Source organism: Cimex lectularius, unplaced genomic scaffold (genome assembly GCF_000648675.2).
Source record: "Cimex lectularius strain Harlan isolate CLEC.00 unplaced genomic scaffold, Clec_2.1 scaffold82, whole genome shotgun sequence".
Taxonomy (NCBI): domain Eukaryota; kingdom Metazoa; phylum Arthropoda; class Insecta; order Hemiptera; family Cimicidae; genus Cimex; species Cimex lectularius.
In genome coordinates this window covers 1,042,787-1,062,646 of record NW_019392695.1, presented here as the reverse complement: position 1 = coordinate 1,062,646, position 19,860 = coordinate 1,042,787, and the positions used below count along the sequence as shown (strand labels likewise).

General features: G+C 35.3%; 1 protein-coding gene across 3 annotated transcripts in view; it reads left to right on the top strand.

The window, feature by feature from the left end:
- The window catches only part of LOC106664083 (la-related protein 1), a 55,651-nt gene that overhangs the window by 16,354 nt on the left and 19,437 nt on the right, over nucleotides 1-19,860 (top strand). The window contains exon 1 of one of the 3 annotated variants that reach the window (XM_014389466.2): nucleotides 13,087-13,181. The exons of the other annotated variants lie outside the window; for them this stretch is intronic. Within the exon in view, the coding sequence (XP_014244952.1) occupies nucleotides 13,154-13,181 (28 nt within the window). The 5' untranslated portion in view covers nucleotides 13,087-13,153. Of the gene's footprint in view, nucleotides 1-13,086; nucleotides 13,182-19,860 lie in introns of those variants that run through there. 3 annotated transcript variants of the gene reach the window in all.

The following is a 19,860-nucleotide window of genomic DNA, read 5'->3' as shown; positions in this document are numbered from 1 at the left end:
GTGGATCAGGGATGTGGTCCTGGAATTTAGACCACATCCCTGATCTTGAATTAACAAATGCTGGTCGAAAACTATATCTCCACTGATGACATAAAAAGTCCATTAAACTGTATAGTCATTTAGAATTTCATATCCGGAAGATTTTTAATTCTAAAAGTAGCATATTTTCCTCTTGATATTAATATTACGCCGTGATACAAGCTTAGAAGGTGGGTGCCTAACCATTAAGTGCCCGTGTGTTGCGGACCAGTTCGCAACCTAGTCAGTACTGTCGTAGATTTCACTCAGATTGTTTTCGTTGTAAGGGTTAAGAGCAAACAGTGAGAACAAATTACTAATTAAATAGTACAAAGGGATGACCATGTCCAATGTGTCTTTGATCACTTCCCAAGCTTTCGACCTTTATAAGACCATCATCAGGGCAGCATCCTATTTCTCATATTAACATTACAGAATGACGAAAAAACCCCGACGACATCGACTACGAGGTCTCGAAGTACATGAGGTTGGTTAAGTTGAAAAGTGATCACAGAATTCCGATTACACGACATTTGAAAAATGGCAAAAAAGAGGGACAATTCAAGAGGTGCGGTTGAGAAGGGACGTTGGTGTCCGAGTGGATCGAGGTCACCATAGCTCAAGTGGTAGAGCAGCGACGTATCAAGCCGAAGATCGTGGGTTCGAATCCCACTCGTGCCATTGACTTTTTTATCTCAACTGAAAACCTTAATTAAGTGATCACAGAGTTTATTTCTTTCTCTACCTGACCAGATACCAGTTTCCATTGTTCAATGTTTATTTATGCCTTACAACAAGTGAAGTTACTGCAGAAAGGTGTAACCTTATGAATAAAGACAGCACGTCATTACGACTTAGCGAATCACACAAAAAAAGTGTTTTTAGGAAAATAGTCCAAAATATGGGATTGTCTGAGAGTCTTCTTTACGTGAATACAATTTCGATTATACCTCGAACAAGGAAGTTTGAGTTGAAGGTGTGCCGTTCTTTTAAACAGATCAGCAGTGATCAGCGTTGGTATAAATAGATACAATTTGTGTTATAAATATTGGCGATTCCTTTGTTATTAATTACCTTTCATTACGTGCTATTAAAGCCGCGAAGAATATACACTTTCTTATTTATCTGTTAGTATTTTCGTTGAAATCATCGGAATGTTCGCAGTTATCGCTAAAAGTAGAGTTGTTATGAAATTTGCGAATTTTGGTGTTTTACATAATAACATCCAATTCGTCGTGAAGACGCCACTTGGGCCCTGACGAAGATTCTATTTGTATATACCAGACCCGACGAACACAATTAACAGGCCCCTTTCTCCACCCTCTCGACCCTTTTTAAACGCCCATTTACAACTCGGTCCTTAGAACTACCTACTTCCCAATCCAATAAAAGTTATCGATCAATATAACCTGACCTGGCTGAGCAGCCTGAAACCTCAAAATTCACATTTCTGAGACTTAAGAATGAAAAAATTCTGATCCCTCGGCCTGCAGAAACTTCGTCAACCTGCTTAGAAGGTTGTTACAAGAAATGGAGTACGCATAGTTTTGATGTGAGTTTTTTACATGCGAATGATTTGTTGTTAGCTGCTTGGCTATCCGATCTTATGAGTATTAATTAAATCAATTATATTTAGTGGCCCTATGACCAGATTACTTCTTTCAATTCATTAACTTAACCTACAACCGTTCGAATTTTCCCTCCTTTTTGCCATTTTTCAAATGTCGTGTAATCAGGATTCGAGCTGTTAGTGAAGTTATACTTCGTCTAACTTATTAAATCCATTATATTTAGTGGTCTATTAATCAAATTACTTCTTTCAATTAATTAATCTTTTTATGTAAGGTTTTGGTTGAAATGAAAAAGCTAGTGTCACGAGCGGGATTCGAACCCACGACCTTCGGCTGAATGCGCCGCTGCTCTACCACTTGAGCTATCGTGACTTCGATCCACTCGGACACCAACGCTCCATCTCAACCTATCTTTCGAATTTTCCCTCCTTTTTGCCATTTTCAAACATGTAACGAGCTCTTATGAGTATTTTAACCTCTTTTAAGAATTTCTAAGGCCCAAGCATTGATGGCATATTTCAGCTTGAAAGACCGAGGTGTTCCTAATGAGTTATTTTCTCTCTTAATTGAATTGATATTGGTTCATATATTGACGGAGTGAACGTTCAGGCAACACCCATAAGGTATAACCTAATTATGGCATGTTGTAATTGTGCCATGGAACGAAATGGGGTCGTCTCGGGGCTTTATACTTTAAGCGATTTTCCTGTATGAGTTTTTTTTAAAATGCAAGTTCAAATCCTTTGTCCATTTCAAGCCCAAATCTTTAGGCTGTCTTAGCTTGTTTACGATTTCTGATATTGAAATAATTTAAAATGTCATTATATTTATCGGATTTATGACTATGAATTTTTATATTCAAGCTACCGATCAGGTTTGTTTAATGGACTCCAACCGTGGATTTTACGTTCCATCTAAGCCGAGCGTTCTTTAACTATTTTATTATCGGATTTGTTTTTGACTAGATTTGTTGAGTCGTATACACGATTTTTTTTTAAATAGCGTTTTTGAAACTTTCCAGCTAGCATTATCACCACGTTGTACGAATGCAAATTCGGCAGATATTGGGGTTGAGGCAATATCTTACGTAACTGTTGCAATTTAAAAAGAGCAAGAAGGGATCCCGTTTGATTGCCTCGAAAGGGCGATCTACTTAGCATTCGAGAAAATATTTTTTATAAGGTAGTTTTTGCAACCTGACGCAATTCAAGCATTTTGTTAACTATGAAAACTAGTAAACCGTCTATCTTAGGAACTTTATACTGTCCCATCATTTTACATGTAGACATTTTCATAGTCTAGCTAATTTTTGAATCAACATTGAAACCCTCTCGTAAAGAATTGAGTCTATTTAGTAATTTGTACAGTGCTTCACTTATTGGGCCACTCGCGTGTTTGTTGAACTACACAAACGCGTTTCGGCATTGCGCCATCTTCAGTGAGGAACTATAGCTTGAGTTCACCTGTTCGCAGACCAACACCCAGTCATTTTTACAGTGTAACTGGTTGAAAATGTGTACATTTCTATTGTTCCGCCTCATCGCATGAGCAGACAACGCACAAATAACTCTATTTAAATTAATTAATCTTTTTTTTATGTAAGGTTTTGGCTGAAGTGAAAAAGTTAGTGCCACGAGCGGGATTCGAACCCACGACCTTCGGCAAAATACGCCACTGCTCTAACCACTTGATCTATCGTGATTTCGATCCTCTCGGACACCGACTTCCCATCTCAACCCAACCTTTCGAATTTTCCCTCCTTTTTGCCATTTTTCAAATTCGAAAGGTTGGGTTGAGATGGGAAGTTGGTGTCCGAGTGGATCGAAGCCACGATAGCTCAAGTGATAGAGCAGCGGCGCATTTAGCATTTAGCCGAAGGTCGTGGGTTCGAATCCCGCTCGTGGCACTAGGTTTTTCATTTCAACCAAAACCTTACATAAAAAAGATTAATTGATTGAAAGAAGTAATTTGGTCAATTGACAACTAATTACAATGGATTTACAGTGATAACTCTGAAACGTCACTGTTCGTCAGGAAACTTAAGAATGGTTTGATTTTTCATTAAATGTTAGGGACCGGTCATCATTGGTCTGATGCCAGACTTAGTTATGGAAATTTGTCATTTTAAAGAGGATTTCTGGATGTCCTTCAGCTGACCACGGCCGTTAGATGATTCTGACCCTCACAAGTTGAAACAATTTTTTATTTGGACAAAATAAGATTTTTTGTTGTTTAAACTTTATTGTAATGTGCATTACGTTTTAGTTAGGCATTCGTGTTGACATTCACGTAAGTCTTAATTCACGTATGACTTGACCCTTGACAGTACCAAATGAAGATTTTGTGCGAATGGTAGTTATTCCATGGAGGTTATAACGTTTAGAGAACGTTTATTGTATGAAAATTTATTAAAAAAATTAATAATATAAACTATAATTAAAAAAAAAATCGAAACCTGAGAGGCGAGGTGGTTCTTTCTCACTGTGGCAGGGTACCTGCAGAACCAAGTTGGCCATTCTGACCTTGACCCATCGGTCTTACATTGCTCGTTGCAAACGTGTAAAAAAATAGGTATGTTTACACATATCAAAGTCGTTATATAGCCTGTATTGTTTATCAATAACCTATGAAAAATGCAATTAGCCGATAAATTTTAGTAACGGAGTAAAAACGTTCCCATCTAATTTTTTTAAAACTAGATATCTGTACAGATAACCCTTCTTGCCATCCATTTTTATTTTCATTATCTTTTCAAAACATTTGATAATATTAGGACGAGAGATTCGATCGTGTCGGATCTTCTGTCTGGCCGGTATGCTAATATAGAAAGAAATGAGCGGAATTCTGTCTGATTTCAAGTATATTTGTAGTCCTCACTGGAAATACACGAAGATTGAGAAAGTCCTGGAGCTTTCACGTCCCTCGTTCTCATTTAGTTCCAAAGAATCATTGACCATGGCTATTAGTAGGACAAGATGTAAAATCTGAATCGGATTGCAATATTGGTTCTTTTATAAAAAAATATAAGTTAGCAAAGACATACATTTCAAATCCTGATGAGATGGGAAAACTCGTGTGATATGTACATTTTTAAAAAAATTTTATTGGACGTTGTACTTATTTATTTCATTACTTATTATTTTTTTTAGTTAAAGATTATTTTTATCGTGCCTTTCGAAAACCTTTATTTTCGTTATTTAAAAAAAAAAAAAAATACACAGTTACAGCCACGTTGGCATTTTTAGTCGACTCTTGACAAACAGGGTCAATCGGTTCAAGGATATTAAGAACTTGGTATTATCTACATTCGCCTTATTTGATAATAAATTCGTTGTGTAAATCGTTAAATCAGTGTATTTGTGATGGATTTTTTTTCTCAAGATACAATGAAACAATTTTTATTCATCCGAAGTTATAATAACAAACGTCGCCAGTTTTCAAGTAGCTGAATCGAATATTTATTTATAAAATTCCAATCCTGTTGATCAGTCACGTCTTTTTTTCTATACTGTTTGGATTAGAACGTAACAACATAGATGATAAGAACATTTTTAAACAAATAAATTTGTAAATAAGTACATTGTTCTTTGATCTTACAGGTTCGCTAATTTTTTAAAACATTATCTCCTAGTGATTAAATGATTTATTGGTTCTTCTTCACTTCCAACGTCAAACCTACAATTTAAAGGTCGTTTCAATTAGTTTCGGTTTTTATGTCTTATTTATATTTCTTTTAAGTGTTTCACAGTACATGATCACTGGAAAACATTTGAAATGGACGTTGCTTAGCATTTTTTAAAAGAAAAAGCATCAAAAATCAGAATTTCCATTACATAGATTTCCTCCACACTACAGCCATTTTCCATAAGTACATATCTGTTTTCTTTCAGTCTGGCAGCTATATATTGTCCTCCGACCTATTTCTTCAAAGGAACTCTTTTCATTTTCTCATTGTTCCGACATATCCGATGGTGACAACTCGAACCCCATCCCCTAACATTAGGCAGCATGCAAAGATTTATTATCCTATATAATTCCGTCATTAAAACTACATACTTCCCACCCCAACGGAAAATTCCCTCATTCGGATGATTCCAAAGCCTAAAAAGCCTCATAACCTTTCGTCATACCGTCCAAATAGTCTTATTGCCTAAAATGGGCAAAATCATAGAAAAACGTAGTTTTTCTTACCAAAGCCTAAAACACCCAATAACCTTCCATCATGCCACCGTCCTTAGTCTGTTGCCTATAAGGAGAAAAAAAAGCACATTCTCTATTCTTCATTCCCGCAACCTTATTCCTGACTACCTTCAGGTTCAGACTTTCTTGTTCCACTATTCAGCATTACCATCGCGTTGTAGACATCATTGCTATAATTTTGGGGCGAAAGGTTTGCTTCTTCGGTGTATCACTTGAATTGAAGCAAGCATTCGATCGCGGATGGCCTCGGGGCTCTGGAAGGTTAGGAATTAGGTCAGAGTCCTCTCTTTTATTTACTGCTTGATCCTAAAATCATATCTAACCAACAGAAACATTCAAGACAACAGTGGTTCTTCTCCGTCAGCCGGCTGTCACAAAGGACCAGGGGTACCTCAAGGAAGAATCTTATGATCTCTAAACAATGTACCTGACTTGATAGTGTTGCTTCGGTTTCTAGACGTGAAAACAGCTTCGGGGTATAACACTCGGGGCTGCTCTGTAAACTTAAAAGAGTCCACTCTTTTACCTCTATCAACAGCTAACCCACAGATAGTACCCCATGAAAGTATCTAAGGACCGATTCTTAACACAGTTTACGCATACATTCATACCCTTTCAGAAACTAACCTTAGAACCATCCACCAACCTAAAGTCCTGTCTAAAGATTTCGTAATCTCAACGAAAAACCTCCAAGCCCACGTCAAAATGACAAACGTACAGAAATATGATGCTAACCTCTACTCTCTTCTACTATAATAGTCACCAGCTACTGTAGTCCCCTATCTTGGGCAGCATGGAACCAATCCACGCGATTCAACAGACATTTCTGACCTCTGCTGGACAAAAGATCAAAATGGATTCTCACCATTCTGCCGCTGATCTGGATATGCCACCGAATTTTGGGGTTCAATGAAACGTTCCAACTTCCAACTTATCCAATCCTTACAATCGAACATCCTCGTCATTGCTCCTTTCTTTGTGTCCGATCACACAAACTTTCATCCCGCGCTGTAACGTATAATCCTCCCCGACGATTACAAGAATCGCGACCTCCTAAGTGACAGAGAGTTATTAGCAACTAGAAGCGAACAGATAAAGCAAAAGACGAGTGAAATTTGAGGCAATATTGGCTATAGACATTATGATTTCTTCTAGCTTACTGAAAGGTTTAAAACAAAATGGCTGGACCCTGCTGTATAATGTTCATTTTACACATGTACTTCTGATGTCTTGAAATTTTAAATTTTGCCTGGGAATGAATAAACAAATGAACACGTTCAGCGCCACCCTGCTTTGAATTGGGTCACCGGAAGCAGATGAAGCCGGTAAGAATTCATTAGTTGAGGGGGCACTTGGTCAATTTTTACATTCTGGACGGAAGAATGCGGTTTTGACAACCACGAAGAGCTTAATCGGCAACCGTCGGCCGGTCTTTTTCAACTGAACGTTCCTCCATCGATTAAGATCCACGGATAAGAGATCATTCGACCTATTTCCTTATTTATTTTTGGTGATAAAACGGAGAAATTCCCGTGTATATAAAAAATGTTTTGACACCAAAGCACGTTTGAATTGTTGAGAAATTGAAATATTTAGGATGGTGTTATCGTAAGCCTTGTGTACAAATGTCAAATGTTAAAGCGGATTAGAAAGCTGCTTTAGAATAATAAGCTGCCAATAGCGTTTTTTTTCTTTTTAATCGTTAGATCAGAAAATTTATAATGTTCAATTACATTTTAAACAAATTTGTTGAGAAAAATCTTGTTATAAAATGACAATTGCTAATTGTGTTTTGATCTCTCATTCAGAACAGTCTTCTGCCAATTTTTTTCATAACAAATAAAATTAAGTACAATTTTAATGCTGGAAGTATAATATAAAAATGGATTAGTAAATGGCTGAAGTTACCCCGGCCAGACTTTCATTTTTGGCAGGGACTTGAATTGGGCATATTATGCTGTAACCACGCCCGACCTGTCCTTCTGCAATTATCGTACAACACCCAGTTCCCGTTCCAGGTGGTCAAACGGTGCGAAATATCAATTTCTTTTTGCGACTTAGTGATGTTTTTGGAACGTTTTAGTCCGACCTGCGCATGTGAAGAGACTCGCCTTTTCAGCTTGTTTCCGGCTACGTCCGTTAATTTTGCCAAATCAAAATTGTACAAATTTTATACAATGATCTCTTTTTAGATATATTTTTTCGTTCAATAAAACAATTAAATAAATTGAACAGTTTAAAAAAACAGTAAATTTTATCGTATAATATTGACAATTTTGTGATGTGTTTGTATGTTGATAGAAGTACCATTTAAAAAAATAAACTTATTAAAGACAATCGTTTTGTATAGATATGTATGAAAGAACCTATATTCCAGTGTGTTCTTAGTAAAAAATAAGTTTATTTAATACGTTTAAATTTTTAAAATCGTTAACGTTAGCTAAATAATTATTATTACTAAATAATTACTAAATAAGTTAACTGGCAATTATGTGTAAAAATGATTATTTCGCTGTTTACATATGTGTATATATATTCAAACAGGCAACAAGCGAAATAAATGGAGTATGGGGTCCTGATTTTTGAAATTGAATCATGATATAGTTTTTCTTCGTCAAATTAACTCGTTTTAATTTGGAATTATCCCTTTTTAACTTCAAATTAATCTCTTTTAATTTCAAATCAACCTTTTTTAACTTTAACTTAACCCTTTTAAACTTTAAATTATATTTTTTAAATTTCAAATCAACCACTTTTAACTTGAAATTATCCCTTTTTAATTTGAATTTGACGTTTTTACATCAAATGAACCCTTTTAACATCAAATTAACTTTTTTAAATTTCAAAGCATCTTTTTTTAACTTTAAATTAACCCTGTTTAACTTCAAATAAATTTTTTAAAAATTTCAAATCAGCACATTATAGCTTAAAATTAATGATTATTTGGAGATCGTGAGATGCGGTCCGGTGTGACGTAGGTTTTAGAAAAACATTTTCTTTATCATGTCAATGTTTCGATCTTTATTAAGATCATCTTCAGGGCTACATGTATTTGTATAATTTAAACAATGTTTATAAATCCCAGTCCCTGAAGATGGTCTCAATAAAGATCGAAACATTGGCACGATAAAGAAAATGTTTTTCTAAAACTACGTCGCACCAGACCGCATCTCACGATCTCCAATAATCATTAATTAACGGTCACCAAACACCACACATTTAAATTAATTCTTTTTAAATTCAAATTAACCGTTTTTCATTTCAAATGACTTCTATTTAATTTAAAAATAACCCTTTTTAACTTCAAATTAACCTTTTTTAATTTCAAATCAACCCCTTTTTAACCTTAAATTTTTTAACTTCAAATTAACACTTTTTCATTTCAAAAAACCTTGGTTAATTTGAAAATAACCCTTTTTAACTTCAAATTGATTAAAAAAATTCAAATCAACCCTTTTAACTTAATTTTTTTTAAATTTTCAAATTAACCCTTTTTAATTAACTTTTTCAATTTCAAATCATCTCTTTTTAACTTTAAATTAACTAACCCTGTTTAAGTTGAAATTATTTTTTTTNAATGGTTGAGAATCGGACCATGGACAATATGAACTTTTTTGTTCATTTTAGGGTGAAGAATCTACTGGAGAAGTTTGTAGCACGAGTAGCAATTCACCCTGTATGTGAAAATTTTGTTTTAATCTAAAACAATTGGGCTCATAAAAGGCATGAAAATTAATTTAAATGCAATTAAAAATTTATATGTAAAATTAAAAATAAAAACAAATGATTCTTCTTTTTATTTTTTAAAATATAAAATAATTCGTCTTTTAAAAACTGCATGAAAATTAATTACATATAATTAAAATTAAAAATTATACGAAATAAAATATAAAAATAAAGAATTTTCTATTAATTTAATAAATGTGAGAAATTGTCGTTGTTTAGAGCCTAATTATTTTTTATTTAAAAATAATATCAAAAGGATCATTTGTTTCTATATTTTAATTGTAATTTATTTTCTTATGGTCTTCGACGTATTGGTTTTTTTTAATGTTGGAATTTTACTACGCTGAAGATATCGCTCTCCACTCCTCTTCTTGGAGGATATATACGCTATCGAACACATTAGACAACCCAGTGCGCTGCATAGGAAGTTTCTGCAACCTTTGGAAAATTAAAATTAACCATAACAAAACGACGGCAGTAGTTTTCAGGAAGCGTCGACCGTTGCTTTATAAAAAGATTCGATATGAAGGTATAACACTGTATGTGGTCTCAACCGGTCAAATATCTTGGGGTGATATTTCACTCCCTCATTTCACTCAAACTCACTTTCACTCCCCATGTCAGTGATAAAGTGAACAAGGGCAAAGCGGCTGACCGCGTACTTTTTCCCTCTGCTATGTCGCCAGTTTAGCCTGTCGCTTGCCAGTAAGCGTCTTCTGTACAAAGTAGCGGTAAGCCCGATGCTCTTATATAATTCCGATCCTGGGGCATGACATGCAGGACTAATGTCGCCAGGTTGCAGGTTGTGCAGAACACGTTTACGAGGCTTGCAGCGGCCTCGCTCCGATATACACGCATATCAGAATTCCACAAGCGGCAAACTTGTCGATGGTGCTGGAATACATCAGAGATACAACCATTTAATTTTTTAAGCAATGAAAGCTGCTACCAATACAATCTGCTGCCAAATGGGCTTGGACGATATAGCATAGAAGAATTTGTTCTTCTTCTCTATAATTTGGCCATGATAGCTGGGGTTTTTAACTTGGTTTTTCTTCAATAGAAAATAATGTAAATAATAAAAATGTCGTTATATCCTAACCCTTTTAAAGCCCTAAACCTTCCCCCTAAAGGTAAGCGTCCCTAGGCAGAAACTCCACTAAACCATTGTATATTATGTATAATGCATATATTTGTAAATAAAATGTCTGTTCTGGAATTATACGTTACATGCTTACATTTCATACTATCGCATTCTTCCGTCAAATTAATCCTTGTTAATTTTAAACGAACCCTTTTTAACTTCAAATGAACCCTTTCTTTAATGCATTAAACAATTTTAGGAGATGGTGTGAAATATGAGCATGTAAAGTAAATTTCTGTGTATTTGAGCCAATTTTTTTAGTATAAAATTAATAGGCTTATACAAGGCCATATGAAAATTAAAATGAACAGTACCTGAGACTTGTACAATAAACTTTTAGGCGTTGCGAACCGGGGAAAAGCTGTCCTGAAGTCTTGCCAAATACAGGAAGTTTGAAAGAACTACATTCGATTACTGCATACAATCTTATTGTATATAGTCTAAATTATTACGGTAATAAATCAATGAATCAATGACGAGATAAAAAAAAAGGAAGCCACAAGAGGGAATTACGGAAAATTCAATACTCCAACTTTGAATCGAATTTATTTATCTATATTTCATTGTATTATGTGTAATTTATCTATATTTCCTTGTATTTATCTATTTATTATTGTAAATAAATCGTTAAATTTATCGATTTTTTTTCACTCGCAATTAAATCGTGAGTCGCGACGTGAAGATCGCTTTCCTTCATTTTTCACCAATAGATTAATTGGATCGCATTAATTAACTGTAAACTTTAAAAAATTACCATTGCACGTCAATCTGTATTGTGTTTTCGCAGTGTCGGTGAAAAATTTTGTTTGTCACCAGATCTCTGAATAGTTCGATGTTTTAAAAATAATTATATCGTTTAAATTGAATTTGCATTGGTGAAGGAGTGCTGAGAATTGCGATAAAAATTGCCCGTATGTTTGACAAATTGTTCTCAAAAAGACTCAAGATTTTTCTATCGGCTTATATGAGGCTTGTTCTTTCGGTTCTAATTTACGATTGCCTGCTTAAGATCAGATCTGTTTAAATCGGTACAATCGACGGGAATGGTTCCTTCGACGAGTGAAATTGAAAAAATATTTATAGTCAAAATGTTGCATTGTGCTTTTAGTTTAGTAGTCAATCTCCAGAGCAGGGATAGTCATAAAACTTTGTTTGAATCTCGACAATACATTCAGCCTTCATCGTGCATCGTCATTGTCAGTTTAAGCCGCTTAATAAGGTTTTCCATTTTTTTCTATTTTCATTTGCCCGAATTGTGAAGGTGAATTGAATTTGGACATGCTTTTAATATTTTTCTCTGCCAAGTAATGCCATAATTGCAAAATATTTATTGTCTAAAAATTTCTTTTAGGGTCTATTTATTAAATATGTTCAATTTGGCCAATAAAATTTTTTGAGCCAAAGCCTCGTGCAGCCCCTCTTCCGATTGAGGGGTGCAATTCCTTGGCTCTATATGTAGAGCGCGTAGGAATACCACCTGGTATGAGAATTGTGGTCGTGCACCCGAGTATCCCCTGTTCCGATTCTTGGATGAAATAGGGTTATTTTTTTGTATATAGTACTGACAATTTTGTGTCCCTAGTGTGTGTTGTGAATGAATATATTTATTAGCGTGAATGTATAGTGTGAAAAGCCCGATGGCGGAATATTGAGTACCCGATCGGGCCTCAATTAAGCCAGTACTCCAACTCCCTACTTAAATGAATGGTATGTAGAATAGGAGAGACTACGTGTGAGTGTGAATGAGTTAGTCGCATGCGTTAGTTGCTGAATTGACATAGCTGTTGACAGCACATCGAACCCAACCTCGGTGGCTCAACGGGTAAGACTGAGGTCTGATGACTCCCGACACCCGGGGTGGGTGATACTCGAGGCTTGAGGGAGGTAATTTATTGTAAATTACAAAAGTCGGAATTCCCTATGGACTGCCAGAAGTGATAGGCTCAATTCTGTACATGTGTGCATGTATGTATATACATGGGTAGATTTAAGCTTATATAAATCCAAATCCAATAAAAACAACAATCGAGAGATGGAAAATAAAGGTTGGATAATAAATGTATGTTTTTCTCATTTAACAAAAACTCTCAGTCTTTTCAATGATATTGCAATCTTCAATTCTTGCAAGGATGAAAAGTGATGAATTGCCCTGTGTGTTTCGGCACAGCTGAAAATCCAATAGACCCTTTCAATGAATAGTCTTGGAAGTTAATTCAATATGGAGTTTTGAGGAAAAAAAAATCCTAATAGCACCTATGAACCCTCTGCCGTCCCCTTGCACGAAATTCGGCACTCTCTGCCAGGAGACTATTTGCAGAAAAGTGGCACCCGGCCAGAGATTGGTCCCTGCTCCCCTTCCTTGTTTTATTTTACTTTTTTTTTATATTGTTTTGTTGACTCGAAATCAGTTGATCGTCTCCGCAGTGACGAAGTGCTTCGCTTTTGGATACACGGATTGTTTCGGATTTTCGCTCTGTACTGTAATTTTAAGTCGATGCTCAGGTCTAAACTGATTTTAAACGGTATGTTTACCCATTTTTTTAATGTCCTAATTAAAGGAGGAATATAATCATCCAGGTGTGAAAAGTAATATTTTTCTGTCTAGTTATATTTTATTTCTTTTAACGGACTTAATTGTTTAAATTTATTTTTTAATGGCTAAAGGCCACTGGGATTATTAACTATCAGTTTTCATAATTAAAAACAATATAGTACAACATTATTGTTCTTAAATTCCTAAGTTAAAAAGTCATTTTGCCAATTTTGACAGTTTTGTGATGGGTTTGTATGTTGGTAACCCAAGTAAGCTAACAACAAATAAATAAACATTGGTGTTAAATGAATAATCGTGGATATATATGAAAGAAAACGATATTCCAGTGTGTGCTGAGTAAAAAATAGTTTTATTTAAGTTTAAATTTTTTAAAACGTCTTTATAACTAATTAGTTATAACGGGCAATTATTTGTAAAAACTATCATTTCGCTGTTTACACATGTATAAATGTATTCCAACAGGCAGCAAGTGAAATAAATATGGTTTGGAGGCTCTAAATTTTGAATTCGAATCATAATATAGTTTTTCTTCGTCAAATTAACTCTTTTTAATTTGGAATTAACCGATGTTAACTTCAAATTAACCTTTTTTTAACTTGAACTTAACCATTTTAAACTTCAAATTATTTTAAAAAAAATTCAAATCAACCCATTTTAAATTTAAATTAACACTTTTTATCTTCAACTTCTATCTTCAAGTTAACCCCTTGTAATTTCAAATGAACCCTTTTTAAATTGAAAATACCACTTTTGAACTTCAAATTAACCTTTTTTATTTTCAAATCAACCCTTCTTAACTTTAATTTATGCTTTACAACTTCAAATTAACCCTTTTGTTTTAATGTAAAATAATTGGGCCCTTAAAAGACGTGAAAATTAATAAAAATAAAAACTATATATAAAATTAAATATAAAAACAAACTATTCTACTTTTAATATTTTTAATATAAAATAATTCGGCTATTATGTTCAACAATTAAATTCCTTAATCAGTTCGTACTTCCAAGCATATCAGGCATATGTTATAAGAACTTAAGCTCAGCTTATAATAGCTTAGCTTGTACCCTTTTTAACCGCAAAGATCCTAAATGCAAAAACCGCACCTCACCAAGGATAGTGCATTGTGCCATAAAATAGAATACATTTTCCGGACTGCGTGAATTGCATAAAGAGCACAAACAACTTCTCGTTGTCCTGCCGTCAGACAACCGCATTTACGCATAGCACTTCACATCTTAACTTGAAGAGCCATCGAAGATCAGATAGATTTAGACCATCTATGTTTGGTTTCCCAAAGTCAAACAGACCGGGGGCCCTGACGCTGTTTGTAAAGAATATATTGGGTTGATAGGTAAACACTATTCTCCCCCAATCTCGTATTTTTCGAATAAGGTCCATCCAATGTGCGAACCAAGAGAGGTCTGAATTGATAATTACTTTAGCCGTAATATTGCCGAGCCTAGAATCTGTGGACCTTAAGGTTTTGACAATATAAGCAAAGTGCAGTTTTAGAGTATAAACAAAAATAGTTAGTTTCCAAGTAGAGGAGATGGTTAGAGGTATGGGAGACAGTAATGAAAACTGATTTTCCTGATAATGAAGCGTCGTACTTTTTCCACCCCATCGTACATTTCGTATCCCCAGATCTGGCATCTGTAATACAGAATTGATCTGTAGACTGCATTGAATGCACACTATTTTGATCAGCGGTACGACGGTGAAGACTGTTGTTTTGGCGTCAAGAGCTTTTTTCAAGATATGTATGGATAGGAAAGATTAGGTTTAACTCTAAAGTATTTGTATTTTTTTTTACTGTTTCGATTCTCTTCCCTGTGAAGAACCACGTACCCGATGAACGGAGTCGTCCGCCTCTTCTAAAGACTTTAATTTTGTTTTGTTAAGATTAAAATAATGCAGTACCACTGACAACCGTAAGGCTGTAGCATGTTAATGTTCTTTTGAAGACCTACTGCAGTGTTTGCCAGTATGACGATGCCATCTACATACGTTAGAATCCATTATGTTTAGTGGTCTAATTGGCCAAATTGTCACTAGGCACACTGGGATTAACGGTCACTAGGCACTCTCAACACGACACGCAAAATGGCACAGTTACACAGAAGACAAACACTTTGAGCCCTGAAGATGATCTCAATAAAAGATCGAAACGTTGGCACGATAAAGAAAATGTTTTTCTGAAACCTACATCACACCAGACCGCATCTCACGATATCTGAATAATTATCGATTAACGGTCACTAATCTCTACACATTACTTCTTTCAATTAATTATTCTTTTTATGTAAGGTTTTGGTTGGAATGAAAAAGCTAGTGTCACGAGCGGGATTCGAACCTACATCACTGGTGTCCGAGTGGATAAAGTCACGATAACTCAAGTGGTTAGAGCAGCGGCGTATTTACTGAAGGCCGTGGGTTCGAATCCCGCTCGTGACACTAGCTTTATCATTTCAACTAAAACCTTACATAAAAAGAATACATTAAAATGTTTATTTTCGTGCTACCTAGTTTGACTGCATAGCTTAGAACCGAAAGGAGGTCATTCAGGTAGAGAGAAAATCGAATTGGACTTAGTAGATACTCTGTCTTACCCCAGAAAGAACACGAAAATTGTCCATAATAGTCTAATAGTAAAATTTTATATTTGGATTGATTATCTTATCAATTTTAATTGAATGAATTCACCCGATTTATCATTGTCTTCGGTATTCTCACAAATCTGGTATTGTTTTATTTAGCCAATCTGTCTTATTAACGAGTACATATATTATTTTAGCCTGTTGTTTTTAAAGGGATCGAATTTTCTAGTTAAATAACATTTTAATAGCGTGGAAATAATGCGATTTTTATCGTATTGTCACGGTTGGAAGAAGAGCGGATGAGAAATAACATCTAGCAAATGTTGTTTTCGACAGATGAAACAGCTCATTTAAAAATTTTTTTCCTTGTACGTTTGTGCTATTCTGTGTTTTACAGACGATTGCGATATTGTACTTATGCTAGATAAGATAATATCAATATGGAAGGAGTTCCAAATTTCAAATAAAGAAAAAATAACGGTGATGAGTATATTTGAAAAGTATCGTTAAGTTTTTAGATGCTAAAAACGAATATATTTCGTCAATTTTACGTAGAGAGGTAAAGAGTTGTTGAAATGTTGACAGGAAATGTATAAGGCGTTCGAGAAGATTTCTCCATTAATTTGATGTATGTGCATGACCGTATATAAAAATTAAATTATAAAATTACAATTGTAAAAGATTACTGTTTCCTCATGTAACTATATCAGAGAACCATGCTGACAATCTATTTCCGAATAATGGGCCACTAACTCGTCGCTTGCCCTTGACTCGCGTCTCGGAGCTTTTATTTTTCCGACGCTGCGTCGCTGGTTTATCGGAACGGGCAGCCCGTTTTTGGCAACCGTTAATGTTTACCAGCTTGACTAGGTCGTATTTATGTTCGATCTTAAGGTTATCGTTGAGAGAGAGAGAGAGAGAGAGAGAGAGAGAGAGAGAGAGAAAGAGACAGAAACCAAAACACAGACATGCTTGGAATTGTCCTTAATCGAAGCTTTACGAACCGTTGACATCCCAAGTGTTTTACAACTCGTGCTGCGACGAGTGCAGCCGCTGCCCACGGCTAAGCAGGATCGATGTTAACTACGCACATCTCTCCCTCTTATGTTTTTGCTCTTTACCTCCATCATTCATTCTCTCCCTTCTGATACCCATTGATTATTGAATCAAGAACAAATTCGGTTCCTTCATTTTTCTCTACGAATTCAAAAGGATTTGGAACAATACTAAATATAGAATGCATATGACTAATGTACATACGCTTTATTTGCCAAACATTCCTATTCTAACAAATGAAACAAATATGAGATAATATTGTTAACATTATTAGAAGCAGAATTGTTAAGTGGCATTAAAGTTGTGGTCACTTTTTATTCATGTTCAGATATTAAATATGATAATACAAATCAGGAACGTACACAGGTCCTAGTTATTTTTTTTTTAACGATTTAGTAATATGCTACACATATTTGTACATAATACAAATGTGATCACAACAATTTTTTCACACGGTCACAGCCCTAACACTAATGCCAGCGGACTCAGAAGACATATGCCGTGAGAGTCCAGCCAATGCTGACACTCAGTGTGCATGATTAACGGACATAGAGGTCTCTAGGTCATCATCGATTAAGGCGACCTCGCGGGTTCTTGGGATAGAATGTGTAGAGAGGGCTCGAGCAGTAGGAAACTTTTGGAATCGAGAACGGATCTGTTGACAAAAAAGAATGTTGAGGAGATTGTGGAAGGATTAGATGCGCTGGATGTTGGATGGCTTGGCCACCAATCCTACAGTTCCATTCCGTATGTCCAAGTGGTCGCAGAAAAGTTTTGTACAAGGTTAGTTCAGTTTTGACAGTCAAGCCTTATTTTGGTCCTAGAAGTCCTCTGTTAAGTTGTTGTATCGTAAGTTAACTCATGTTAACTTACTCATGTTTACTCATGTTAGTAATGTATGGTGTTTAGTGACCGTTATTTGATGATTATAGAATAGAAAAACATTTTCTTTGTGTCGTGTTGTGTTTTCTGCGTAATTGTGTCATTCTTATGTGTTGTGTTGAGAGTGCACGACAGACAAGAATGACACATCTACACGGAAAATCACTTTGAGCCCTGAAGATGATCTCAATAAAGGTCGAAACGTTGGGACGATAAAGAAAATGTTTTTCTAAAACCTACGTCACACTAGACAGCATCTCACGACCTCCAAATAATCTCTATTTAGTCTTGTTCTTAACCTTTTGCACCAATCGTCGATAAGTTCAAGGTGTTCTTGGATGTTGGAGGTGGAGGTAGCTTGGACAGGATTCATATTTGAGGACAATCTGATCAAGAAAGTTCCGTTGTGAGTCGCCGGCTTATATCTGTTTGAATTCCGAGAAATCGTAGGAAGCTCAGTCTTAATTTCCCTGGTGTGGTCGATGATAGCCATAGTCTACTATATATACATATTGCCCAAGGTTATGTTATTTCACTCCTTCGATTATATATGCCTCCGGTATCTGAAGTGCCCAGTCAGCAAACCATGTCATTCGTACTAGTTCTGTCGTTATGGCCCTTTAATAACTTTTTGCTCTCTATCCTGGAATACAATTCCATTGAACGAAAGAATTATTATCCATTGACTGATGGATCTACGTTTTTGGCAATTTGTTCTGCCGTAAAAGGGATCAGGGCCTGACTGAACTTTCTTTGGCAGATTTATCGGCCTCTTGGTTGTCCCTTTGCCCGGTAAGCCTGGTACCCAAATAATGATGAGTTTGTTGTCCCCAATGTCTAATAGGGCCTTCATGCAATCCCAAACAGCTCTGAGGCCGTTCTTTAATTAGGAATACCTAACCTTTTGATCTCAGGCACAGTATTCAATAGCCACCCCTGAAAGACAGTGACATATTGCCCAATGCTTACATGAATTCTAGTTCTTGGTTTATACTTACGCCTCCGGAGTCTGAAGTGTCAGCAGTTATGTCATTCTAGTCCTAACACCTAGGTTTAGTCGTCCTGCCGTTAGTTTCTGCGATGTTACCCGCACTTATTGTGTTCAATCTGATGGATCTAGGTTTCTGGCTTTGGCATGCCGCAAAAGCTATCCTAATCGAACTTTCCTTGGCCAATTTATAGGCCTCAGGTACCCAAACAAAGGTAATATTGTTGTTTTACCCAATGTCTGACAGGACCTTGACGCAATTCCAAACACCCCTCTGTACTTTACTATTGATAAGATAGATGCCTCCGAGATGATATTCTTTTGTTGGTTTTCTAATACCAAATCTTTTGATCTTTGATTTCCTTGACACAGTGTTCAACTGTTTTGTCTGTAGAGCCTTGATGTAGACCAAATAAAAGCTTGGTAGTTGCGTAATAGAGAATGATGACCTAAACAATTAATAGTTGGACGATACCTCCTCATTAGGAGCACCATATTCACAGGATATACTTGCTTTATATCGAATCGTTTCTGAAAGAATAGAATATCCAATAAATAATAAAAATATTTCGAATATGATAGAACGAAAAGTATCATTAGTTTGCACTCAATGATTTTGTTGTACTGTAATCTATGGGCTGTTTTAAAAATGCTATCACTAATTCAAGATTTTATGAGTAATTTGTTAAAACTACTTTATATTGTAAATGTTCTTCTGATCTATGTTTATGCAAATTGCAAAATTTGCTGCTTTTTCAGTGTCCAGTCCTGACTGCTACGGTGATGCTTGATGTTCATTGATTGAACAAGTCCTCATGAAGTCAGACCCAGATTTTAAATTCTTCATTTATTCTTCGTAATTCTTTTCTGCTATTTGTCTTTATTAAGACTTTTGATTGTTTCTGTATCATATAATTTTTTGAAAATGATTGTACCTTCGTGTACCTTTCCACTCCACTCTATCTCCTGTAATACTCGAATTTCTTCAAGTGTACGATAACAACAACATTTTATTTGGTATTTGAACAATCCGTATATATGATTGATTTAATGTAAATAATTCTTTTTACGTCAAATCCTTTAGATGTGAATATTAATTATGTCTAGAATAATTAGATTTTTCT